The 27,517-nt window shown below is 35.5% G+C and overlaps 1 protein-coding gene across 3 annotated transcripts in view; it reads right to left on the bottom strand.

Moving 5' to 3' along the window:
* Nucleotides 1-27,517, bottom strand: part of USP13 (ubiquitin specific peptidase 13) — a 1,684,661-nt gene that overhangs the window by 393,104 nt on the left and 1,264,040 nt on the right. For 2 of the 3 annotated variants that reach the window (XM_044070383.1, XM_044070384.1), the window contains exon 10: nt 22,599-22,692. In XM_044070383.1, coding sequence (XP_043926318.1) covers nt 22,599-22,692 — 94 coding nt within the window. The remainder of the gene's footprint in view (nt 1-22,598; nt 22,693-27,517) is intronic. The other variant, XM_044070385.1, reaches the window with a different exon arrangement.

Below are 27,517 nucleotides of genomic sequence, written 5' to 3'. Positions count from 1 at the left end.
TGTATAAATATATATTAACAGGTGAACATATTAAATTGTCAGATAATATTAAGTTATACTGATTGTGCAATTTTTGTAAACAAGTGTGCAGATACTTGCCCTTGTCATGTCACAGGATCTCTGGCATGCTAATAAAGCCACATCAGGACAAGCTGATTTTAAAATGTGATCCATAACAGATGGTCTCCTATGCAGATAGTTCTTGTTGGTTTGTATTACTTTCAGTAATTTGATTTCTGTGTTACGTAAGGACATAGTCCTTTGGATTTCATTTAAACGAGACTGAGATCTGACACTAGTTTCAGATGGTATGGAATATTCTAGGCTTACTATGCCATTAGAGACCTGATTATTCTGGATCTCTTGTTTCTCCCTAAGTCCAGTATTTCCAATAATACTACGACCAGGACCTAAACCTTCATCAACAGACAAATAAAACATGGTAGTGGGACAGGTTAGAACCCAGTGACTCCCAAGCCTCTGGAGTAAACTTCCCTTGCATGTTGTATCAATGCAACTCATTATCTTCCTTTAAAACTAAACTAGTTGACTGGATGGCTATCCATAGTTTTACTCTGGGATTGACTTGAATGGCCCTCCTGGAAAATGGAAGTACAGCCTGAAGGAGGGTACTACTGGCAAGGTGTGAATGGTCATAAAAATACAGTGATACTGCTAGTTTTAGTGTATATATTTTATTTTGTGCAAGCATGCCTGAGCTGTTACTGAAATGGAGCCTCTGTGGATCAGCCCACTCAACCACCAAACAAAAATAAATAAAGACCTAAATCTAAATACCCTCCCAGCCCTTGTTATTCGCTGTTAATGAGCCTCATCACTTTTTTGTGTCTTCTGTCTCTTCACAGATCCTTACTGACACAAAAACCAAGGCAAAATATTACGTGACAATCTCAACACTCAGAACCTGACAGTTTGGAACAAAGAATTTTGATTCCTAACAACAATACTTTTTCTAGTTGTAGCTTAAACAGTGGATCGTAAGTACCTCTTCATTTCACCCCTTCAGTGAGTACTCCCAAATCATCAGTTGTTTCCCCAGTTGAGAAATGTGTCAACTGTGTCCTTAGCAGCATTAGCTTATACTCATCTTTACTTGGCTGTTCTGGTTTGCCTCTGTCTGAAATTCGAGCAACAGCTGCCTGCATGTCACTGTGTTGGCACCATTATTGTTATAGTGTTACTTCCCCAGCCCTCCCTTAGCTCCTTTGTGCAGTTAACCATCTAATACTCAAAGCCTTGGATAATATGGAGGGCCAACAAACTTGTCTTTCTTCCACTGTCACACTCCTAGCACTTGGTATCGTAAGACAGTACAGTACCTTCCTTATCCTCATGGATAATGAACATCTTCTTAAATCAAAAACCTCGGTCTGTGAGGAATGTCCATCTAGTAGACATCTCAGCTTAGCAAATTCATCTAACCCTACACTGGACCACATTAAGGTGGTTTCTTCTCAACAACAGGAGTTTCAGTAACAAACTGCCCAATCTTAAGGTGCACCTGCCTTTGGAATATGGCTATATATGTGTAGTCACACAGACTTGATTTAAATGTAAATGAAATGCTCCCTCCTTATCTGGATTTTGTGCCTACTATGCCTTCAGGGTGATGAGACCTGCAGTGGTGTCTCCATATTTGTCAGTGACCATGTCTCATTTAGTCTTTTACCCAGAGATGCACAAACCAAGTTCCTAGAACTTCAGTCTATCAAACCTCTAACTGACAGCATGCTACAGAACTGATTCTTGGTCATGAAAATAATGCTACATTCTTGGAAGTTTTAGAAGACATTCCAGTAATCAACAACTGCATGTTACTAGGCGATTTAATTTATCCCTGCCATAAAGTAGGGGACCTATACATCTAACACAGGGTATCCCAAAAGATTTCAGGATTTGATAAACAGGAATATCACAAACCCACCACAGGTCTGAGTATGTTTGACTTGCTCCTCACAAATATTTCCACTACCTGTTCCATTCCCTCAGTTTCTTCTTCACCAGTTAAGTTAGGCCATAAACTCATGAAATTTACTCTCAGAACTACCATATGCACCGTCCTCCCCGTAAACAAGATCTCCACATTTAAGGACTTTAAAAGTGGGCATACTATACAATCATATGATGAAATCTCCAAAACTGACCATTGCACAGCAGTGAATTTCATTAAGGAATTTTAAGCTCACTTAGACAAATGCATAGCTCTAACAGTAATAACTAGAGCCAAATACAACAGGGAAATCAGAAATTACTCCCCATGGTGGTCAACCAACACAAACCTTATAACAAGAGAAAACAATCCTTAAACTGCACAGTAAGGCTAAAACTCCTCAGAAAAATAACATAACGCAATGAAACTCAAAATCACTATAAGGAAGAGTAAAGCAACCTATGAATGGAGCTTAGCTTCTGAAGTGAAGGATAACTACCCGTCTTTTAGCTTTATTAGTAAACGAAGAAATAATATTCACCATTGCTTTTCCCTGAAGCCTCCCCACTGCAACCCCCCAATGACATTGCAAGTATGCTAGCAAACAGGTTTGATGTTAATTTCACCCCTGAACTTCCTATCTAAAATAATACTCTTCCCAGAATCTTTTATACTCCCTATCATCAGTGAACATTGTGACATTAAGATGTTACTAAAGATAAGAATGCTTCCTCTGTAGGTCCTGACACCACACCTGGGCACTTAATAAACAGCATCAAATATGTGCTCACCAAACTATTCCCTAAACTGTTTAACCTAAGCTTAGCCACAAGGCTATTCCTGGATCACTGCTATGTGATGCCCCTTCACAAAGGTGGCCCATCACAGGCCCTCCCTGGATATTGTAAATCAGCCTTACAAGTCTGATCTCTAAAATTATGAAGTGTATCATAACTGATCTCATTAATTATGATATCAGCAATCTCACAAGCTTGACCCACAACGATATGGTTTGTCAAGGGAAGAGATACCTTCTAAATCTTCTTAACTATGACAGGGTAGTGCAAGTTGTCAACAGTGGTTATGCCTTTCATACAGATTACTTCCAACTGTCCAAAGTATTTGATGTAATGCCCCATGCCAAACTTGTAAGGAAAGTATCTTCTATAAACATAGTTCTTTATGTTGTAAGATGACTAGCCAAATGGTAGAAAGACAGAATGCACATAATTGTGTGTGGTGGCAGCCTGTTCAAAAAGTGTTAAGGTAATCAGTGGAGTCTCCCAGGGATCTGTGCTGAGTCCTCTTCTGTTCAGCGTCTACTTCTTTCATACCAAACTGATAACCAGAGGCTCTGATTAATTAGATTTGCAAATGAGTGCAAACTGGGTGTAACTGTCAAAAAATCTTCTCAGATATCCATATTCTTCCGAAAGCGCTTACCTTAGTTAATACTTGGTGTATATATAATGGGCTTAAACTGAATGCTAAAACATGTAGTATTATTTCTTTTGGGAAATAACAATTTCCCACAACATAAAAGTAGAAACAACATTCTCTTTCTTAACAAAGAAGTAATAAGTGACGTGGGCACTTGTTATAATAGTTCCCTCCCCTTTGACCATCATGTTACAACTGTAGTTAGGAACACCTTCTACTCAGCACAACTAATAGCCAAAGATATTTCTGCCTCTATCCAGAGATGTTACTGTTGTCTTACATCCAGCACAGATAAGAACAATTTTAGAGTAAAGTACTCCCATTTAGATATATCTCACTTGGCATACCATCAAACCTGAAAAGCATCAGAGGTTTGCAACCAAACAGACCGCTGATCTTAGTTACCAGGAGAGGCTGGAGGCTTTGTCCCTGTACTATGTATCTTACAAATTCTTGAGGGATGCTCTCAAACTTTCTTACTTGCCATTACAGATTCATTGGTTCTTGACCACCTATGTCTGAGTAAATCAAATAGTGCAGGTAACACCAGAACCAGAGATCTGAACCTTCATTAGCGGACAGGCAGAAAGTGTTAGTGAGACAAAATCATCACCTAGCACCTCCACTTCTCTGGAATATACTTCCGGTTTAATTTCTCCAAGTCTACTAGGTTTCTAATACCATGATGGGAAGGGACCCCATTCCTAAATTAAAGTATGATTAAAGTTCACGAAATTAGTATTGTTACAATCTTTGATGTTAGCCAAAAGTGCACTCTGCAGCACTTGGAATCTGCCCAGAACTGATGTCTCCTGCAATTCATACAGACTTACACGTATCGGTAGCATATCTAAATATGACTGTAAATTCTTTTTTATGAGACTCATTGCTCCTCCTACTGCAACTATCTTGTTATCCTTCCTCCCTACTCCCCTCATTTCTGCCTGCAAATCCTGGATGACTTTGTGTCTCCCTGTACATAAGACAATGTAATCAGTGGGTGATGCAGTTTCAGTGATCAATGCTATTTTTGTCTTCTTTTCGTGAACTACTGTATGTAGTTTTCTTACATCTCTTTTCTGAACTGTTGGTCATGGTTGATCCCATGTGATATAACCTTCATCATTCTCTATAATGCTTTGTGGATCATGTTTTCAGTGCTTCTCAGCTACTGTAATGCTGTAAGTTTTGCACAGGAAGCCAGTACCAAAACCACACACCACGCACTTAGTAGAAAATAATAAAATGTAATTGAGTGTGTTTTCGTCAATAGACTTCTTCAGAATGACAAAATACCCAGTAAATTTTCATTTTAAAACCACATCTAACATGTCATTGGTTAGAAAAACACCACAAATGTTGACATCATTTCCACCTCACTAAATACATTACTAGAACCTAATCACTTAACATAAATAACATAACACCAAATCTCTCTACAAAAATAATAAATACAATATCTACAAGTGTATATGTATGAATATATAAAAGACAGCAAGGGACATACAAAGTCTTACTTTTATCTGGTCTCTCTAACAGGGTTGAGGATGAACGTGACAAAGAAAGCAGATTTAGCAGGGCACTGATTCTTACCTACACTTTGGATTTTTTTGACATCAAACAAATTATTAAAAAATTATGGTGCATTCTTAATTTTGACAACGAAGTCTTTTGTAAAGTTGGTACACAACCTTTAATTGTTTACAAAAGGGATATATCTTTAAAGGGACTGGTTGAGAGAATAACGTATAAACCAGTTACAACTGGTAACACTAAATGCGGTAGATACATTATTGAAGAAGTCAAACTGGTAGGGAGAGGTTTTTGCACTATTTTGCCCAAGAAAAAATATCACTGTTATTCCAAAGGAATGGCTTATATCGCAGTATGTGATTCTTGCGACAGTTTCTATACAGGCAAAACTAAAAGAGCTTTTAAATAAAGAACTTACCAACATCTTTATAACATAAAACAGCATAATGAGGGTAATGCTCTTTATAAGCACATCAAGAAGTTTCCCGGACACTCTTTTAAATTTGGGGCTATTGACCGTGTGGACTTGGGTCCTAGGGAGGACCTTCTGACCTATATCTTGAGATTTTGGAACTGAAGTGGCAGATTAGAACTAATGTGTGCATTGCACCTGGGCTCAGTGATGGGTTGTCCCTTGGCCCCCTGTTAAGATTAAAATCCATGTACTATTTTTAATATTGTCTATTTTTGTACATGTTTATTTATACATGAACATTTACACATGTTTATATATTTATATATTCATACACATTTGTAGATATTGTATTTATTATTTTTGTAGAGAGATTTGGTGTTATGTTATTTATATTAAGTGATTAGGTTCTAGTAATGTATTTAGTGAGGAGGAAATGATGTCAACATTTCTGGTGTTTTTCTAACCAATGACACGTTAGATGTGGTTTTAAAATGAAAATTTACTGGGTATTTTGTCATTCTGAAGAAGTCTATTGACGAAAGTGCACTCAATTAAATTTTATTATTTTCTACTAAGTGCGTGGTTTTGGTACTGCCTTCCTGTGCAAAACTTCTAGTTTTTGTCTTTGGACTTGGATTTGGTGTTTTCACTACTTTAATACTGTAATGTTCTTACATCATCTGAGAAAGTCTTGACCAGTTGCAGTTGTGCTTTTAGCTCCTCATCTGATAAAAAGAAGATGAGAAGTCTTTACACTTTGATTTTTGGGAGCCAAATTGCAACTATGACTTAATCTATTAAGAAGGCAGCTTAAAGGGTTAAGGGCAAGACAAAAAAGCAGCAGTGACAAAGAGTCACCTGGAATATACCCCCTTTGAATTTTTCCCCGAGATAAGAATTTGTTCTTTATCATGGCTTATCTGGAAATAGGTATGCCTCAATTTCACATCCACTGAAATGTAACTAATCAATGGGGGGGTGTATCTCATACATCTGTAAGCACTCATTTAGCCAAGAATGTGGAATGCTGTCAAATTCTTTTTTGTAATCTGTCCATGCCATACTTAGATTTTCTTCCCCTTTTAACAATTCTCCATTATGATTTTACTTAACAAATGATCATTTCTTCCATATGGTTTTATTCTGTTACCCTTCTGTTCTATTGCCATGATCGAGTTTTCTTCTAAATTACTATAAACTCTGTTGGCATCAGTTCCACTATATAGTTTATACATAATTGGAAGGCAAGTTATTGGTCTATAGATTTTAGGATAGTTTGCAGGTTCAGTCATAAGGAAGAGTCTAGTATTTTCTGTTGTTAACTAGCATATAGTCTGTTTGGGGTTTGCATATAAGTAGTTCTTACTCAGGGCTAAATCTTTGTGCAAAGATGTTAATACTTTTAGCCAGAAGTCAGGTATGGCTCTCGGCTTGGGATTTTCCATTTAGGAGCTTTTCTTAATTTTCTTTCAGTTTCTCTAGCCTTTACTTCACTCCATTTCATATCCTGTATATTTGAATGTCTTACTATTTCTTTTACTTCTTCTATCCCTTCAGCATCTTTGTTATGTTCTACAGCATTTTCGTACATATTTTTTAAAGGTGGCTAGTTCTTTTTTGGTGACATTTCTATTCCTTTGGCTTTGTTTCTCAATTTTCTATAAAACTTTTTTGGGTCATCAATGAGTTGCTTATTTTGTGCTTTTCCTTTATATCTGTCTGCATACTTTCTAACTTTTTATGCTTCTGCTGATGTCTTTAATTTAGTATTTGCAATAGTCTATGATAGATTCTGGATTGTTCTGATATTATGTGTTGCTTTCATCACATCTATCTTTTTAAATATTTCTGTTGATCTGATCCCTCTTCTATACTCTTCTAACAATGGTACTTCTTATCTTAATTGCTTTCCAGTTTACTCTATTCAAAACTTCCATGATGGCATTTGATTTCTTCCCTTCCTTTCCCTTATTGCTCTGTGTTTTTGTGGTAAGACATTATGTTATTAATTTAGCTGCGCAGTAATACATCCTATTTATTTCTGTTATACCACACGAATTTCTGTTAAAACAAATGAACAAAGAAATCAAGACTATTATCAGACATCTAACATTTTGGGTCTTACTGAATTTCTGTAATTTCCTTCATCGATCTTAATATGTCTATCCGGTTTACTATAAAAATTACGATTGCACATTGTCGTTCTGTCTTATGATCGAACGAAATCTGTGAAAATCGGAATGCGGAAAGTTCATATTCATATCTCTGAAAAAACACTGAATGTTGACATTCATGTCTGGTTTTGGACTTAGAAACAAGTGCTACCATAGGTCGAGAGGGGGCAAGATTTAGCAGTCCTGAATATATGTGTTTGCATTTGCAGAGATCAGAGTTCGGACATTCCACATTCTGACTCGGCAAATGTGCAAGTGCAATTTTGATAGTAAACCTGTCTATCCATCTCTATTAAATCAAGCAACTCTTCCCTTAGATCAATTTCTTCTAAACTGGGGGCACATTTGTTCTCAGTTTCTTGCTGGCATTCTACAGAAAGTTCAAGAACAACTTCCTGTGATATATTCTCTTCAGCTGAATCCTGTTATAAATTGCTCTTTCATATGGAACTCACTAGCCTATCACTCCACAACACAGACTGTGTCAGAGTTGTCCCAGTCTCCTGCTCCTTCCCTTGCTGTCCAACTGCAACTAAACTTTTGTAGTGGTTTCCTACTGAAAGCTCCTGAGTATCTTCATGTGGCAAGTGATCAGATGCCTATTGTTCCACCTGTCTCCTTAACTTGGGGACTCATTGTTCCATCACGTTATGACGTTACCAGAGTTGGGTTTTCTAAACAAAATCCTTCCCTTAGCAAGTAATCCATGAATTCAGTTTCTCTTTCTTTAACTTCTCCATTATTAGTACTATTCCCTACTTCCCCTCTGATTCCTTATTTTTTGTGTTTTGAAATTTTCCATATCTGGATGCCTCTGCCTGTCATTTCTCTTCAAATATCTCTAGTGCTGCTTTTTTGTATTGATTAATTTTGCTTCATCATTTGCATAAATATTGCAGCATATTAAATCTCTTTTTCTTCCCCGTGTCCATATTTCTTCTTCAGATATCTCTCGCTCCAACTGTTTCTCCTTACTCTGGGGACTCACTGTTCTCCCATGCTGTGACATAACTAAGACTTTCTACACTAAATCATTCACTTTGCAGGTATTCCATAACTTTGGCTTCTATTTGTTTCATTTCTACTTTCCTATGTGTTCCTCTTTTGTGATCTTATTTTTGGTATTGTGAAATTTTCCATATCTGTGTGCCTTTGTCTGTATACATCTCTTCAAATATCTTTGGGGCTGCTTTTTTTTGTACTGATTAGATTGACATTCTCCTTTGCATAAACATTGTACCAAATTAGATTTCTCTTTCTTTCCTATGTCCAGGTTTTTTTTTTCATACCTTTCAAAAATCCCTAGGTTTTTCTATTTATATTTTCCACTTCCACGGTCACTTATTTTTCTAAACTGCCCAAAGTTTCTTGGTTTATATAATGTTTTTCCATGGATCTGTTGCATTATTAATACATTGCATTTGAAGCTTTTCACAGTTTTTTTTCTGCTGTATTTTTCTTTCCTCTAATTTCTCTCTTAATCTTTTTGTATATCTTCTATCTGGGAATTCTGGGCTTCTTGCATAACAATGACAATGCATGTTTTTCTTATCTGCAATATTCCACTCTATCATCTTTATGACTCTTATATTGTGCAATCAGTTTTTGTGGACTCCTACTTCCTTTTACAGCAGGGGCCCATCCTCTTAACCTCATTGTAGGGATGCTTTTCTGTATTTTTTTAAACAAGAAATATATTGTATCACTTATGACATATGCAATCATACATTTATATAAATGAAAACTAACTATACTGACTTTATCCCAGCTACATTTTACATCACAAACCATACTGAAATAATTCTAATTACTATTATACATCACTTATAATCTACCCAATCATTCTTAATAAGACATTACACAGCTAATTCAAGCCCTGCCTTCATTTAAATCTCATTCCTCCCCTGCATGTACTGTTCCCACAATTCCCATTTTTCCTATGTAATGTGCTCCCACCATTTTCTAAAGATCCCAATTTCCAGTTGTTTTATTTCTGTTACTATATTCACTACTACTAGTACAGTTGGTTTATACTTTGATTGCCATTTTTTAGTGATTGCTTTTTTGGCAGCCATCATAATTAGACTCAGCAAGGCCTTATTATGTCTAGGCATTTTTGATTCTGTATCATAGCTCAGAAAATCATTTCCCTAGTTACACCAATTTGCTCACCCAGTATCTCTGATAGAGTAGTCTGTGTAGAATCTTTAAAGTCTGCCAACTCATTACACTCCCAGGAAATATGTTCCCAATGAACTCTTTCTTCCCCATCACACCTCCAACATTTGCTGTCTACCTGAGGAAAACCTCTCTGGAGTATACTTGCGGTACAAACATATCTATGTAAACATTTCCAAGCAAAAATCCTAAATCTTCTACATTTTGTTTCATATTTGGGAGAAATACATATATCCCATTTTGTTTCTTTGTGAATTGGTTATCCAATCTCTCTTCCCATCTTTTCTAACCTCCTTGGATTCTTATAGTTATCATGCAAGAGTTTAATACTCTATTAATTATTCCTTTTTTAATGGAAGCTTCTGTTCTAGATTCCACTAAAAACTCTACGAGTGCTGGTCTTTCATTCAGGACCCCCCTATTTCTTTCCTTTTGCCTATACTCTGATAACAATCCTTGATAGGGAAGGCAATCTCTATCCTGCAGTCCAAGTAAATTATTGGCGTCTTCTCATTCTATTACCTTTCCCTCTCTAGTTATTTGCTCCCAATACCTTGGTTCCTTTACCAGTTTTCTCCAATAAATTGCAACCCCCTCTTCCTTATTGTCTGTACCTCTAATTGCAGTTATCCCTATTGCCAGACTCTCCTTTCTCCATTCCCATGTTGGCTTAGTTCTTAGAATACTTTCTGCTACTTTATAGATATAATATTCTGTATGAATATTGTTATTCTCCTTAAAGGTCTGCATCCAAAATCCCAGTCTTTCCATGCTTCTTTAGCTTCCCCCTATTTCATCATCATCCCTTTCCCTCTGAATTATAGGTTTCTGCTTCTGCTTTGTATAGGAGCTTTAACTGTGAAGCTCTGAAATACCCCTTCAAAGTGGGTAATCCCATTCCCCTTGTTCTACTGGAAGAATCAGCTTATCCCACTTGACTCTTGCCATCTTCACCTCCCAGATAAAATCCTTCAGCTCCTTATTAATTGCTATCTACAACTTCTCCTCTGGTTGATAAAAATATACCAGACCTGTGCACAAGATTAAAGGGATTAAAAACATCTTAAATGCTTGTATCTTACTATCCATATCAATATAATAGAGCTTCCAATTTCTCAGTTTTTATATAATCTTTTTGTCTCTTGCCACAAAATCCTTAGCTGCCACACCGGAATCATTTTTAATCCATACTCCTAAATGCTTAACTTTATTATGTCCCCATAAATATGGATATTGCTGAACCAATTCATATCTAGGTACATAATTTCCCACTATTGCCTTTCTTTTAGTTTTACTAATTTTGTATTCCAAAAAGATTTGAAACTGTCTCAAAATGTTCCACAACACTGTAACGTCCTTTTCTGTTTTTTTTTTTAGATATAAAATATTATCTGCAAACAGTGCCAGATTTTCTTGACTACCATATGAATTATATCCTTGAATTTCCGAGTCCCTTATTTTCTTTGCCAGCGGTTCTAAATATAATGCAAATGATAAAGGGGAAAGAAGACAAATCTGCTTGGTTCCTCTGCTCAAGCAGAAATTATCAGATAGGATCTCAACCACTTTAATTTTTGCCACCAATCCCTCATATATCCTCCTAATCAACCTTATAAGTTTATCAGTGAATATAAATGCTTCCATTGGCCTACTCATAAAGTCACAGCTTACTCTGTCAAATGCTTTCTCTGCATCATGACCCATTAACAACAGTGGAATTTTTTTACATTCTTCTTCCTTCTGGATCATCAATGTTCTGTTAATGTTGTCAAATGTTAGCATCCCCTCCGCAAAACCACACTGATCCATACCTATCAATTTTGGCATCACTTTTGCCATTATAGACTATAACCACAGTATACTACCGAAATGGGCCTGTATGGAGCTCGATTTGATGGATCTTTATCCTCTTTAGGTATTACAGCTACCTCTGCTTTCTTCCAGGATTTTGGTACTTCTCTTCCTCTCTCCTCTTAAAATACTGTTAAACGAAACCTTTCAGATCTTTATCAGCTTTTTCCCTCCTAGTTTCCAAACTTCCACAGGAATACCATCTATTGCTGGAAACTTACCTGCAGTTTGTTTATACATCACCATTTTTGTCTCATCTCCTCCTATCGTGTTAGGAATTGGGCCTCATCTACCTCTAATCTTGGCATATTTAATTCTTCCATAAACATTTCCATTTGTACTTTTTCTTGATTTCCACATTTCTCTGCTTTATACAGACTTTCACAGAATTTCCAAAGTATTTCAAATACCTCTACAGGATCTTGTTACCATCCTTGTTACAGACTCCCTAAGCTTGGTGGCAGCCCTTTCTACTTTCTGTTACCTGACTAATTGTGATAAAAGTTTTTGTACGCTAGTTATTATAATTAAAAAAAAAAAAGTTGTTTAACAGCAATTTTTCTAAACTCATGCATATTATCAAGATGATGCCTTATTTTCTGTTTAGCATTCTGCAGTTGCTCCTCTTACTGTTCTGTGAGATTCCCCCTATTCTGCAACATTTTTCAGTCTCTTTAAATAATTACTTCTTAACCACAGCTTCCTTTATTTTATTTCTACCCTATTTTTAAACTCCACTTTAATTTTAGTCCATTCTTCAGCTATATTTTCAGAAGAAATTGCTATCTTCTCTAATAGCTCCTGAATAATTTACACTACCCAATCCTTAAACTCCTCTCTTTTCAACAGATCAGTGGGAAAGTGCCAGTGTCCCATTTTTATTTCACTACCATGTGTTTTTATTTTAGTTATTTGGTACATGATCTGAAATAGTTATTGGGTGCGTATCAAGACATTCAATTAAATGCACATATCCCTGTGAAATGTAAATTCTGTCTAGCCTAGCCCAGTTTTTGTATCTTAGGGAATGTTGTTTGTCTTTTCGGCTTTTCCCGGTCAGGGGTTGCCACAGCGGAACTCCGGTCCGCTAATGACTGGAAGTAAAGTTTTATGGTGCCGAGTTGCCAGCCCGATGTCCAACCTTCAACGAAGGCAAGCCCATTTACACATATCTTTCAAATGCCACTCAACCATGGGGAGGACATGCAGACTCCACACAGAAGGCACTCCAGCCGAGAATCGAACAGGAGAACCTCTTGCTGTGAGGCAACAATGCAACCGCTGCACCACCGCAGCTTAGTAAATTCACTTCAAACTTTTAGTACTGAAATCACATCTTCCAAGCCAAATATTTTCACAAATTTCTTCAAAAGTCTACCCTCCTTTGTTATACTTTCCCTTCTGGGTCCCCCAGACGCATCTTCACTGTTGCAAATCTAATTCCATTATCCATATAAGTAATATTCCTTGCTCAAAGCTAATTATTGCTCCCACAATTTTCTTAAGCTACATTATATCAGGTTTAGATGGAATATAAATACATGCCAATGCAATCCTCCTCCCTTGCCAGTAGCCCCTTAGTACCACAAATCTACCATTATTGTCTTTTTTATCCTCTTCTATCACTATTGGAGAATATAATTAATCAGCCTTTCCTTTGTCCTAGGTATTCCTCTGAATAACCATCCTGAAAATGTTTCTTAATCAATTTCACATGTTCAGTTCTTTTCAAGTGTGTCTCCTGTAGCATAGCTATTTGCACTCTAAATGTTAATATAGCTCACTGCTCTTTCTTTTTTGTACCTAACTGTGAGACCACTGACATTTAAAGACATTAAGAAAGCATCATTGTATTTAAAAAGTTATTGTTCCCACCTTTTATGCATAACAGCTTTTTCGTTAAATGTCTAGTTTCAGGTTTTGTGTTACATATGAAAGAATACTCTGTTCTATTTAGTATACACTGTCTTTTCAAACTATGGCTAGCATGATTATTAGCTTGAATAAAAGCTGCAAGAATAATTTGAAATATAAAGGGTTAATTTAGAAATAGTATAAAATGCTGAAAAATAAGTAGTAGTAAGTGTGCTGGCATAGCTTAGTTAGATTTTGACATCCATGTGAAGGAGTATGCTATTGAGAAACAAAGTCTGTAAAAATAACTATTCAGGTGGCAGCTGGAAGGACATCAACGAAATAAAGAGATGTAACATCAAGCAAGATAAAGTTGGAACATCAGATAGTGATGGAACACCACATTTCAGATAACTGAGTTTCCTTGGACCACCAAGCTTAAATCAAGGACAAATCATAAATTAGAAGAACAAAGAAAAACTATTATACAAGGAGAGAACTGTTTTACATCAGACTTTCAGAAAAATACTAGACCTTCTGGTATAAATGTGACTGTGCATAAACAAGCTTTGGGTATTTGCCACAGAGAGCTGACAACATCTGTGTTACATGCTTGTAGATCCGAAAAGAAAACTGTGAAAGTAAAGCGTATTAATTTAAACAGTTATCTTCGTGTATTTATTGTACTCAGTAAAATACAGTAATGAGACTAGTTGATTACAATAAATAGTTAACTAAACTGTGGTATGTATGCATGTAAATACAAGTAACAGCAAGAAACCAACAGAAAGCAGTACATAGAATTCTTCAATGGCGAGCTGACAATATTAAAACTGTGTTAACTTGCTGTATTCAAAGAAAACTAAAGGTTTTGTTTCCCAGTGTGTTTCCAGTTAATTAACAATATAACTTGACTAAAAAAGTATATACTAATATAGACAGTTTTGCATTTAAAATAAAACAGAGGGAATGTATAAAGTGATAAATATGTTTAAAAATGTATAAATGCATGTGCACATCTATTTGCTAGTTAGATGCATATACACATATGTTGCTATAATATATGTAGAAATAATATAGTTAGTTAAATGCATGTATTTCTGTTTGCTAGCATACATATATTCTGGTACAGCTTGAGACAAGCTGAATGTTCAGTGTCTGAAACATGCTTCAAGGAGTATAGATAAAAATGCAGCTGTGAGACAAGGCACGCACCATTCAACACAGATATCTGCATTTCATCTGCATCATTCTGAACATCAAAACAGAGGGAATTACAATATTTCACAAATAAAACTTAAGTTAGGGAAATGCTACACAACATAGAACACAAGACAATTTCAGTTGTAAAAAGCATACAGCATGTACCTTTAGAAGGATAACATTTAACACAAATATAACAGCATGGTTAGCTAAACAAGGTCAGGCATACATAAAAGTAGAGAAACAATCAAAGACTGACAAACATTTCGGTAAACAGCTCTATTTCTATTAGATGCTGTACATTACCTCAAAAATGTAACAGTTCTGACAAGGGAAGACATAATGCAAAAATGAAGTTTAGTCCATTCCTCAAACAAATTAAAAAACAGGGAACTGAAAGACTACTTTGTTCTATTTAGTATACACTGTCTTTTCAAACTATGGCTAGCATGATTATTAGCTTGAATTAAAGCTGCAAGAATAATATGAAACAGAAAGTAGTAAGGGTGCTCAAATAGCTTAATTAGATTTTGGCATCTGTGTAAAGGAGTATGTTATTGAAAAACAAAGTCTGTAAAAATAGCTATGCAGGTAGCAGCTGGAAGGACATCAACGAAGTAAAGAGATGTAACATCAAGCAAGATAAAGTTGTAACATCAGATAGTGCTGGAACACCACGTTTCAGCTGAGTTTCCTTGGACCACCAGGCTTAAATCACAGACAAATCATAAATTAGAAGAACAAAGAAAAACTGTTATACAAAGAAAGAACTGTTTTACATCAGACTTTGAGAAAAATACCAGACCTTCTGGTATAAATGTGACTGTGCATAAACAAGCTTTGGGTATTTGCCATACAGAGCTGACAGCATCTGTGTTACATGCTTGTAGATCTGAAAAGATAACTGTGAAAGTAAAGCGTATTAACTGCAACAGTTATCTTTGTGTATTTATTGTACTCAGTACAATACAGTAATAAGACTAGTTGATTACAATAAATAGTTAACTAAACTGTGGTATGTATGCATGTAAATGCAAGTAATAGCAAGAAACCAACAGAAAGCAGTATATAGAATTCTTCAACTTGCATACACTGTTTGGCTGGTTGAACGTTTATACAGTTGTTTCTTGTCATATCCATTTGAGCCTATGTCACATCTTACAAAATGTTTTCTTTTATTAAAAGCCCTCAAGAAACGCACCCCCTAAAACCTATTAACTTAAAATTAACACACAAAATTATGTACATCTTCAAATACTGAAGTTTTACCCTCCTAATAGGAACAAATGTCCCAAACTGACATCCACAATCACAGACTTGAGTTAACCATGCAAAGAAAATCATACACAAAAATAGTACTATTAAGAAAATACATTTGTTTTATTTACAGTTAACTTTCGCTGTCCTCTTCTCCTCCCTTAAGTATTTTTCCAAACATTAATGACATGAAGTAAGACTTTTGTTTTAGAGTCCACCACAAGTCCAGCAAAGTCCACTATTCCAGATCTTCTTGTTCTGTCATATTTCACAAATATAATTATTGCTTTGTAATCCCACATTTGTCTATTTCCAAGTCACTGGTTTTATACCTGTTTATCTCCCTCTACCAAATCCTGTCTCCTGCTTCATTTCCAGCTTGCTCTCGATTCTTCTAGTCAACGCTCATGCTCTCTTCCCTCTCTCCAGCATTTTCTGTTGAAACACTGGGAAAAGTTTCACTAGCGCAGTCTCTGTGTGATCTTTCCTACCAGAGGAATCAGAAGCAGAATCTCCTTCTGTGTCACAGCTCACATTTTATTGGACAAACTTTTGTATTTACTCCTTAGCATGTTCTGCATCAAAAAATGATTTTGTCTCACCAGGGAACAATATGAAGATAGCTGGGTACAAAAGTTTGAATCTCTTGCCTGCTTCTCGGTATTCCCTGAATAGTGGAATACATTTACTCCTCTTCTGCTTGGTGTACAATGAGTAATCCTTCTCCATAATCACACTGCTGTCTCCCACGTTTGCTACTTTATCTTTCTGTCACAGTTTTGTCAGAATCAACTCCTTCTGCTGGTAGAATTGCATATTTGCTATTAAAGGTCTTGGTTGCTTTCTCATACCCAGATTTGAAGCATATACACACATTGTGCCCTTTAAATTAACAACTCCTGCTGAGGATACCAGTTATGTTGCTTATTTGCATTTTCATAAAATTAATACAGTCTGTTCCTTCCAACTTCTCTGGTACAGCTGAAAATCTCAGGTTTCCCCTATGTACTGTGTCCTCTAATTATATTATTTTTTTAAACCATCTCTTCTTGAGCAGTCTCATATTCAGCCAGCCTTTTCTTCATTTCAACCTCTGTTTTTTGCAGTTATAGCACCTCATCTGAATATCTGTTTAACGGTTCTTCCATTTGTTGTTTCAGCTGATATACTCCATCAGTGTTTTGTTTATCTTAACCAGGTCTGTGTGCAGTTGTCTTATAGTTTCCTCTAGGTTACTGGAAGTCATGTCTGGAGCTTGCACTGCTTTTTGCTGAACAGCTGCAGTACTTTTCCCAGTCAGTGTTTTTTCCGCACCTTTTGTAGCCAATTTTCCTTCACGTCCTTTGTATTTCTTTTTTCCTAGCGTCCAGGCAGTGCACTTACTAGCCAGTTACTGAAATTTACCCACAAACACAAAAATCCCCTGGCCTTCTCTGCTGAGTTTCTGTTTCCATACTGGGAGAGCTAGAATTAAGCGGTTACTTAATGTGCTGACATCTTGGAAGTAGGGTATGACCAGCCTTTTGAATGTTTCCGTGCCTTGATGATTGTACACTGTCCTTTTTTCCAGTCCTGACACCAGTGCACATACCACTTTTTTATTCTGGGACTTATGCACCCAACTGTCTTTTTTATTTTTAACCTACTTCTGTCCATGATATATGTTAAATAAAATACATTCTATATCTCAGTGTCATCTTGGTGACAGTTTGTAACTGGGCCCACTTCATGAAGGTAATTACCAAGACCTGGGATAAATTCAATTCCAGCAATACTACTCTCCTTTGTTTGTTGATTTTATCATCTCTCCATTTAGACCCTGTACAGGTTAAGCAACATAATTATGTATCTTCCTTCAAACTAAACCTGGATGACTGGCTGGATATTCCCACATTTACCCTTGTACTAACTGGCCTTTCCACCTCCTGGAGGAAGGAAGTAAAGCCTGAGAGTGGCACATGGTCACAGACTAAAACAGCCTCGAAACGCTAATGAAACAATTGAATATAACACTGACATTCTTTTACCAATATTATCAAAATGAAAGGGAAAATCTGCAAATACTGAATGTGCACAGATAACTCAGACACTATTAGCAGGACAGATTATATCAATAACATCTGATATAAAAAATATGGTAAATATCAGCAAATCTAAAAAAGAGATATGCTAAAAGGAAGTGCTCTATTGTCATAAAATCATGGCATATTTTAAAGTAAAGTGTTAGAAAAGGAAATCCAAAGGTACATCACAGACAGAAAGGGCTAAAACAATTTAACGGTTTTGTTCCTTTTTTATTTACTACGTAACTTCATCAGACATAAATATATCTCAGATAAATCAAACCCCTTATATGCCAGTTAAAAATTCCACCAAAACACTTCACAACCAATTAGATACAATTTCTTAAAACACATCAGAATCAATTCCTGTCAACATTTCAATGCAAAAATGCAATTATTAAAATAAAAATTCCACCGTATGAAAATTATGCAAGATAAGAAAATGTTAAAATAATTTCAACTTAAGTAAGCATTTTATATTTATCAGTTAATTAAGCCCTGGGAATTGATTTGGTTTTTAAAAAATTGTCATTTTAACTCATGAACATCCAACACATTATTGTTCCCAGTAATAAAACTTTCTTGACTAACTTGTTCTAAAACTGTAAAATGAAACTTACTAACCCCAACACATTCTGTGTTGTGTCTGACTAAAGAATTAGTGAGATCTGCTTTCCTGATAGCACTTAAATGCTCCCGTATTCTCAAACACAATTTTCTAGTGCTTTTTCCAATATAAAATTGTGGACAATTACTACATAAAGCGAAGTACACTATACAGGCAAATCGAACAAAGCAGCCCTGGATAAAAAGCCTCTGCAGAACCAAGAAAATGTAGTATCCAAATAGAAGAGGCTCACCACGACAATGTAATAAAATAAAAACAATTTAATAACTGCAGTAAAAGTAAGCGCTTTCACGTTTCAACAACGCTTCCTCAGACTTTAACAAACTGCCATTCACATTCACATATTTACATAATGTTTCAAAAAGCACATCAGCCAATCAAAAATTGTCAATGAGCTACATCAACACACTTAAAGAAATAAGTTTAGAATATGTTAAAAATATATATCACCAACTCAACACATAAAACAATAACATATAAACATAACATGTCTGTTATAACTATTATAATATATTGTTTATCTAAAACCATTAAAATATATATATATATATATATATATATATATATATATATATATATATATGAAATATACATATATAGAGAACTCAGCCTATAACTACGTGGCAGTGAAGGATCCAAAACTATATGTAGGTGTTCTATTTCAATATGTATATGGGCGAGCTGATAGAAATGGTTTAAGTGTAACCTTCTCATTGAGACCATGCCCTTTATAACTCTGTAACCTAATTATCCATCTATTCTCTCTCTCCTCAGTATAATTCTTGATGTCACCTAACCTATTGTTTTCTTTATTAATTCAAGTACATTAAATTTAAACTTATGGGAAGTGCCCATTTGTAGAACATGTCTGGCCAATGCATTGGTTTCATTTTCTTTATTTATTGCGTAAATATGTTCCCTGACACGTTTCCTAAGGCTCCTGTTGGTTTTTCCCACATAAAAACATGAACATGTCTGACAAACTGCCACATATATTACATCTCTAGATTTACAATCAGCATAAAAATTCATATTATATCTGTGAGTTGTATCAGGGTGCACAAAATTATTACTGCCAGACATATAGTTACAATGATTACATGTTCTACAGGGAAATGTGCCTTCTCTAATAGTTCTAATGGGTTCTATGATGTTGTTCTCATAGCATAATAATCTTTTGAGCGATTTTGTATTTTTATATGAAAAACTTGGTCTAGTTCCCACTATCTGAGTAATCCTTTCATCAGTGGTTAAAATACTCCAATTCTTATTTATTACTTCTTTAATTTTCAAATTCTTATTAGAATAAGGAATAATTAACTCTTAAACTTTACTGGCTGATCATTGTTTGTTGCATCCCCATTATTTCCTTTGTGTTGATACAAATAGGGCTTTCAATTACATTTCCTAAGAGATTCATTGACTTGAAAAATACCATCAGCCAGAAGTACACTATATACTCACTTTGACAAGAATCTCTGTTGGCAGTATGAACAATTTTGTTGTCTAAATGTGGAAAGCTAATATTACTACTATTACTGATAAATCGGCATTGCATACAATATCCACATGCAAAGTTGCTCACACTACAAGATAGAATCTTAGCTTCCTGTGCAAAATTATGTTCTAACAGTTGTTTTAAATTAGCAGTTCTCTTATATACAGACTGAGACATTTCACCTAGTACTTTAACCAAATCACTATTTCCCTGTATTATTTTCCAATTCTGCACTCAAATTTAATTGTTGAACCGTCCACATTTCTAGGTAATGGAAAAGCACAATGCTGGTCAGTAACACTAGTCTTGGTTCTAAAACCACTATTAATAAATCCTTTAATAAGAATGAGCAGAAAATGAGACCATCTTTTCTCACATATCTCTTCACCAATACTATCAAGTTTCTCCACGGGATAACCTCAGTCTTTAAACATCTCAGTCAGTGTGCTAATTTCTTTAAAAAAATAAAAGGTCATCATTAATTAATCTACTTAAATGGATGGTTTGACCTTGAAAAACATTAAACTTCATCTGTAAGAGATGATGGCTACAAAAATGTAAATAATTGTTTGTAAATGTCAGTACTGGAGAAACAACAGGATATAGTATCTATACTAATTTAAAGATCCAAAAATGAGACTTTAGTTCCAACTTGATCCATAATAAATTGCTCAAGGATTTCCATTGTATCCCCACCCCATATAAAGAAATGGTCATCTATGTATCTTTTGTAGAATTTAATATATTTATATGATGTCAAGTTAACCAAATACATTAACTCCCACTAGCGCATGACCAGATTAGCAAAAGAGGGGGCTACAGAGTGTTTTTCAGAGTATTCAGAGTATTTTAAAGTCTTTTTTTTTTTTTTTTAGAAATTATTTTTCTTATTTCTAGCACGTGACCACTTATTCCAAACTACAGTTTTCTGATTGTTATAGATTATTTTTCTTCATCAGTATCTGCGGCAACTAAACTCTAATACAGGGGATGTAAGGACCCCAGTGATATGATTCAAGTCAGGCAAACTGTGTGGAGTAGTATGCAAGCTAACTTGCTGGCATTACATAATGCTCTGGGGAAGGCAAGGGTTTCATGGATGGCAGGCAACTTCCTTCGCTAAATATTAAAGAAAAGGCATGACACTGGTAGTTTAAACACTACAGTGCCGCTGAATTATGCCCTTGAGAACAGTCACAGTTGCTTATTCACACAGCTTCAGGGAAATGCTGAACCTCCAGAACTTTTATCAGGCTTTTTATCAGGCTTGACTATAAAGCTCAGTTCTAAGCAGATCTTCCTACAGCAGTAACAGGTAAAATTTCTACCTAGCTACGTTTAACATTGCAAATTCCTTTTGATCAGCTTGGGTACAGTGCTCAGTTCTGATGAAGGGATCACCTTGGCACATCTATTCAGCAACAGACTTCTCAGGCAGTCCTTATGCATACAGAAAATATTTTAATATAAATTGTACTGTTTAACGCTTATCTGCACAAAGAACAGATACCAGTTTTCTTAAACAAAATAATGGTTTACCTTTAGATACGAATACAAAGAAAAAAATCAAAAACTGCTTTATATAACACTGAAAATAAAAAGAGGCCATATAAATGTATGTGACTGTAGGTAAGACTGAAATGGCAAACACACATATTAGCCAAACAGGTCTTCTAAAACTTTCTACACATGCAGCCTTTGTACTTGCAATTTAGATCATGGTTGGTAAAGTTCACAAGTCCACATGCATCGGTCTACGTATACAGTTAATCAAAGATTAAATAAGATAAAAGGAAATAAAGCAATAAATGCTTTTAATGGTTCAGTACATGAACTGGCCTGAACAAAGCCAATATTTACGAAGCTGAGTGGGAAGCCTGTATTGTATTGGAGGTCAGCAAGATAAAAAAAAAAGTCATAGACCAGGCAAGTTGAAAACAGAAGCTAGAAAAAAAATGCTTATTTTATTAGAATCTTTTCTCTTTTTCTGAGTTAAACATTTTCACATAAAGATCAAACAAAATAACAGCTATCCATTTAGAAATACCAAGTATTCTATGATAGAAAGTTAACATTCAATGAATTCACTTTTCTTTGAAGTTCTGATTTTTTTCTAGGAGATGTCCAAAACTAGCAGCAATCTACATTCTACTATTGAATATTTAGGCAGCAATATGAATGCAGCTTTGAAATCACTGTTTCAGCATTTCTTTCATGCCAGACTTTCAAGACAAACACGTTACCTCACTGTGATTATTACGGAGAATATTTATACAAAAGACAGCATAAAAAATCAATTATGATGCAACATTGCAAACATACAAAACAAAATGTATACAGTTAAAATGTGCATTAAAGGTTAAAGAATTCAACCTAACTTCCAAATAGAAGGGATAATTATAAGTTTATTTTACAGAAATAATACTGAACTTGTTTATTATCTTGAACGCTTTTGTATAAAGATGCTAACTTGACCAATTATAAAACCATCTCCAAAATAACCAGCAAGATAAAATGGTAAACTGCCAAGCTTGCACATATTTTGTTTTGTACCTTATAGTCTTTTTTTTTCACCTGTTCAATAAGTTCAGATTTGACTGGTGGTTTGGAATACTGGCCTGAGAGGAGCCCATATCCTAATTTAGCCCTGTAACAAAATATAACATTTTATTTTTTATTGAATGTACAATGCTACATAAAACAGCTCTAAAACATTACCAGTCAAAAATTTAAAGTGGAAGAGAAACCATACTTAAAATGAACATTCAGTGACTATTGTAATACCTTAAAGAATAATACACCAACTTGATTAAGTGATTTGCATTGACATATCCAGGGAATATTTGTAAGTCACAACACATAATGTGTGGTAAAAGGAGTATTTTCTGAAATTCTGCTGGTATTTCGCAATGTGTTAACAAGAGAATGGGCAAACTGTAAAACAGCATCCTGATTGGGAGAACGAACGTTCTCCAGCAGAGTGTTACTCTACAGGTAATGCTCACTGAAAAATGAATCATATAGTTCAAGGCAGCATATCAAGCTGGTGTGGAGCTCATCGAGCCATTATTTTATACTCATTAAGCAGCACTTTTGCTGTTTAGCGAGTAAATGAAACATAAAAAAGTGTGCATGTGTTTATGTTTTTGTCTACGTGTGTTAGTATATGTGTGCTTATGTGCATGAAAGCGGAAGTGTGTGGTTTTGTGTGTGTTTGTGCGTGAGACAGAGAGAGAGAGTGGGAAGAGTGAGAGCGATTGAGCACTGGCAGGCTTGCATACCTCTTGACCTCTTAGCTCAAGATATCACCATAAAGCTTAAAGTAAAGGGGGAAATAAAGGCTCAAAATAGGGACAGATTTTAAATATTGCTCTTACAAATCACAACGTTTATATAATGATAGAACTTGCATGAGCATGCATTTTCTATAGCACAAAGTGTGTGCATGTGTGAGAGACAGAGACAGTGAGTGAGCGAGATCGAGCAACCACTGGTGGCAGCAGTAAAGAGATTTGCATACCTCTCAACCTCTCAGCTCAAAAAAATCTAGATAAAGCCTAAAATAAATGGGGAAAACAGGCTCAAAAATAGGAAGAGATTTTAAATATTGCTTTTATAAACTTAGAAAGTTGCTTAAATAACAACATCTGTATTAGAGTGAATTTTCTGAAGGAAATAAAGTCCAAAACTCAAATGTATGTCATTATTTATTGACTTTAATCCCCAATGACTGGCAGCAAATCACACATTTTAGGAGTAAGAGACCAAAACACAAAGTAAATATGCAGGTATTGTTAGCGTGTTCTATTCTGGATGTAAAATACTTCTTCAAACACCATTTACATATGCTACAGCAAGTATGAAACATTAGGCAGAGTAACTATTTTACATCAAAAATATATAAAAAATATAATAATAAAAAATAAGCAAGTAAGTAAAACACAGCAATTTTACAGACAGACAATTCTCTAAGCGCATGTTACTGTGTAAAGAATGCCCTTCCAGGGGAGTAGAGGCCCTACACTCCTCACAACAACCCTGGCCGGGCGTTATTTACACAGTAACACATACCTTTGTTGGGCATTATTGCTTACTTAGTGCTCATTTTTGTTTAGAGTTCATAAGCTAAGTAGCAGACTTAAACTCAACAGGAATCTAATAGGTGGATGACTAGATAATATAAAATGAGGAGGATTTTTATCTCATTACTGAATGTGCAAGTAGGGGCAGATACTTAGATGCTTCAAATACAAAATAATTACTTTATGAAACTACTACAAGAAAGTTAAGAAACATTTTTTGTCATAAAATCTCAGGGCTTATATCATTTTGCATGTTTCTTTGAAGGACACAACTGCCAAAACAGGGACAAGTGGAACTCTAAGTGAGAAATGACCAGTGGAGTTAATCCATACACTCTCTAATGCAGAACACACCATAGTCTCAGGGACATCTGAAGTACAGTGAAGTTGAATAGCCTTCAAATAGATGTTATGGTTGGCTCATTAATGTGGTTGTTTGACAAACAAATGCACTATATTTGAGACCAGTCACTGGAGGAATGAGGTGGGACAAATAATACTCGTCTACATGACTGCGAATAGCTATTTCAGATCATGCACCAATAATAACTAAAACAAAAATGCAAGGTAATGAAATAAAAATGAGACTCTGGCACTTTTCCACCTATCGGTTGAAAAGAAAGGAATTTAAGGAATGGGTTTTGGAATTAATTCAGAAGCTACTAGAGAAGATAGAATTTTTTTTCTGAAAATATAGCTAGGGAGTAAGATAAAATTAAAGTGGAGTTCACAACTTGAATGGAAATAAAGGAAAGGGAACTATGGCTAAGGAGTAACAAGAATTACGCAGAAGGACTGACAAATGTTAAAGTATTGCAAAATAGGGGGAATTTCTCAGAACAAGAAAAGCAGCAACTCAAAAAGATAAACATAAAATACGGGATTACCTTGATAATATGCATGAGTTTGGAAAGATTGCTGTTAAGCAACTGTTTTTGATAATAATTCTAGAGCACAAAAACTACTAGCACAACGACTCGGGCAACAGAAAGTAGAAAGGGATGTCACCAAGCTTGGGGAGCCTATAACAAGGAAGATAACAAGAGATCCTGTAGAAATATTACAAAAATTGCATGAAAGTTTATATAAAGCAGGGAAATATGGAAATCAAGAAAAGGTACAAATGGAAATGTTTATGGAATAATTAAATATGCCAAGGTTAGAGGTAGACGAGGCTCAATTACTAACAGGATAGGAAAAGATGAGATAAAAATGGCTATGTATAACCAATCTTCAGGAAAGTCCCTAGGAACAGATGGTATTCCTGTGGAAGTTTAGAAGCTAAGAGGGAAAAAACTGATAAAGATCTGGAAGGCTTTGTTTAACAGTATTTTAAGAAGAGGACAAGTACCAGCATCCTGGAAGAAGGCGCTGGTAACGTAATACCTAAAGAGGGTAAAGATCCATTGGATCCAGCTTTGCACAGGCCCACTTCAATACTAAACCATGATTATAAAGTGTTCATGTCCATAATGGCTAAAAGAATGGCAAGAGTGATGCCAAAATTGATGGACATGGATTAGTGTGGTTTGTGGAGGGGAGGCAAACATTTGACAACATTAACAGAACACTGATGATCCAGAGGGAAGTAGAATGTGAGAAAATATCACTGTTATTGGTGAGTCTTGATGAAGAGAAAGCATTTGACAGTAGACTGGGACATCATGAGCAGGGCAATGGAAACATTTCCTTTCTCTGATAGAATTATAGGGTTGATTAGGAGAATATATGAGGGATCGGAGGTGAAAATTAAAGTGGGTGAGGTCCTCTCTGATAACTTCTGTTTGAGTAGAGAAACCAGGCAGGGTTGTCCACTTTCTCTTTTATTGTTTGCATTATACTAATAACCATTGGCAAAGAAAACAAGGGACTCAGAAATTCAAGGATATAACTGGTATGGTAGTCAGGAAAAGCTGGCTCTATCTGCAGATATTTTATACATGACAAAATTAGACAAGGACATTACAGTATTGTGGAACATTTTAAGACAGTTTCAGATTGTCTCAGGATACAAAATTAATGAAGCTAAAACAAAGGCAATACCGGTAAATTATGTACTCTCTCAAAAATTGGCCCAACAATATCCCTATTTATGGGGACATGATAAAATGAAGTATTGAGGAGTATAGATTAGAAAGAAATCAGTTGTGGCAGCTAAGGATATGTGGGAAGAGACTAAACAGAACATAATACAAACATTGAGAGAATGGAAGCGTTGTTATATGGATATGGATTACCTAAGATACAAGCAATTAAAATGTTTTTAGTCCCTTTAGTTTTATACACAGGTCAGGCATATTTTTATCAACCAGAGGAGAAGCTGTGGATTGAATTAAAAAAGAGTTGAGGGATTTTATCTAGAAAGGGAAGACAGCAAGGGTCAAGTGGAATAAGCTGATTCTTCCAACAGAACAAGGTGAACTAGGATTACCCAATTTGAGGGGGTATTTAAGAGCAACACAGTTAAGGCTTTTATACATAGCACAAGCAGAAAACTAAAATTCAAAGTGGAAAGGAATGATGATGATGATGATACATGGGGAAGCTCAAGAAATAAAGCGAGATTGGGATTTTGGATACAGAGTCTTAAGGAGAACAACAATCATACAGAATATTATATTCATAAAATAGCAGGGAATATTCTACGAACTAAACCAGCACGTGAATAATAGAGAAAAGAGATTCTGCCGATAGAGATGACTGTGGTTAGGGATACAGATAATAGGCAAGAGGGGGATGGAATCTGCTGGAGACAACTGGCAAAGGAACCATGGTATTGGGAGCAAATAACTAGAAAGGGACAGGTAATAGAATGGGAAGAGGCCAGGAATGTATTTGGACTGCAGTTTAGAGATTGCCTTCCTTATCAAGGATTGATATCAGAGTATAGGCAAAGAGAAAGAAATAGGGGGTCCTAATGAATCTAGAACAGAAGTTGCCACTATAAAAGGAATACTTAGTACAGCATATAAAATATTGCATGATAATTATAAGACTCAATCAGAGGAGCTTAAAAAGGATTGGGAAGTGAGACTGGATAAGCAATTCACAAAGAGACAATGGGAGGATATATGTATATCTCCTAAATATACAACGAAGTCTAGAAGATTTAGGATCTTTGCCTGGGAGTGTTAACATAGGTATTTTATACTCCACGTAGACTCCAAAGAATTTTTCCTCAGATAGATAGCAAATGTTGAATGTGTGATGGGCAAGAAAGAGGGGGCTGGGAACATATCTTTTGGGAGTGTAATGAGCTGGCCGATTTTAGGGATTCCCTGCAGACCACTCTGTCAGAGATGCTGGGTGAGTGGACTGGACTGACTGGGGAGATGATTATTTTGATCTATGAGTCAAATTATGGTGGCTGTCAAAAAGCAATTACTAGAA

This window comes from Protopterus annectens, chromosome 4.part1 (genome assembly GCF_019279795.1).
Source record: "Protopterus annectens isolate FY-2018-M chromosome 4.part1, PAN1.0, whole genome shotgun sequence".
In the NCBI taxonomy this organism is placed as follows: Eukaryota; Metazoa; Chordata; order Ceratodontiformes; family Protopteridae; genus Protopterus; species Protopterus annectens.
Note: the sequence above shows the minus strand (reverse complement) of the source record. Positions and strands in the feature narration are given on the sequence as shown.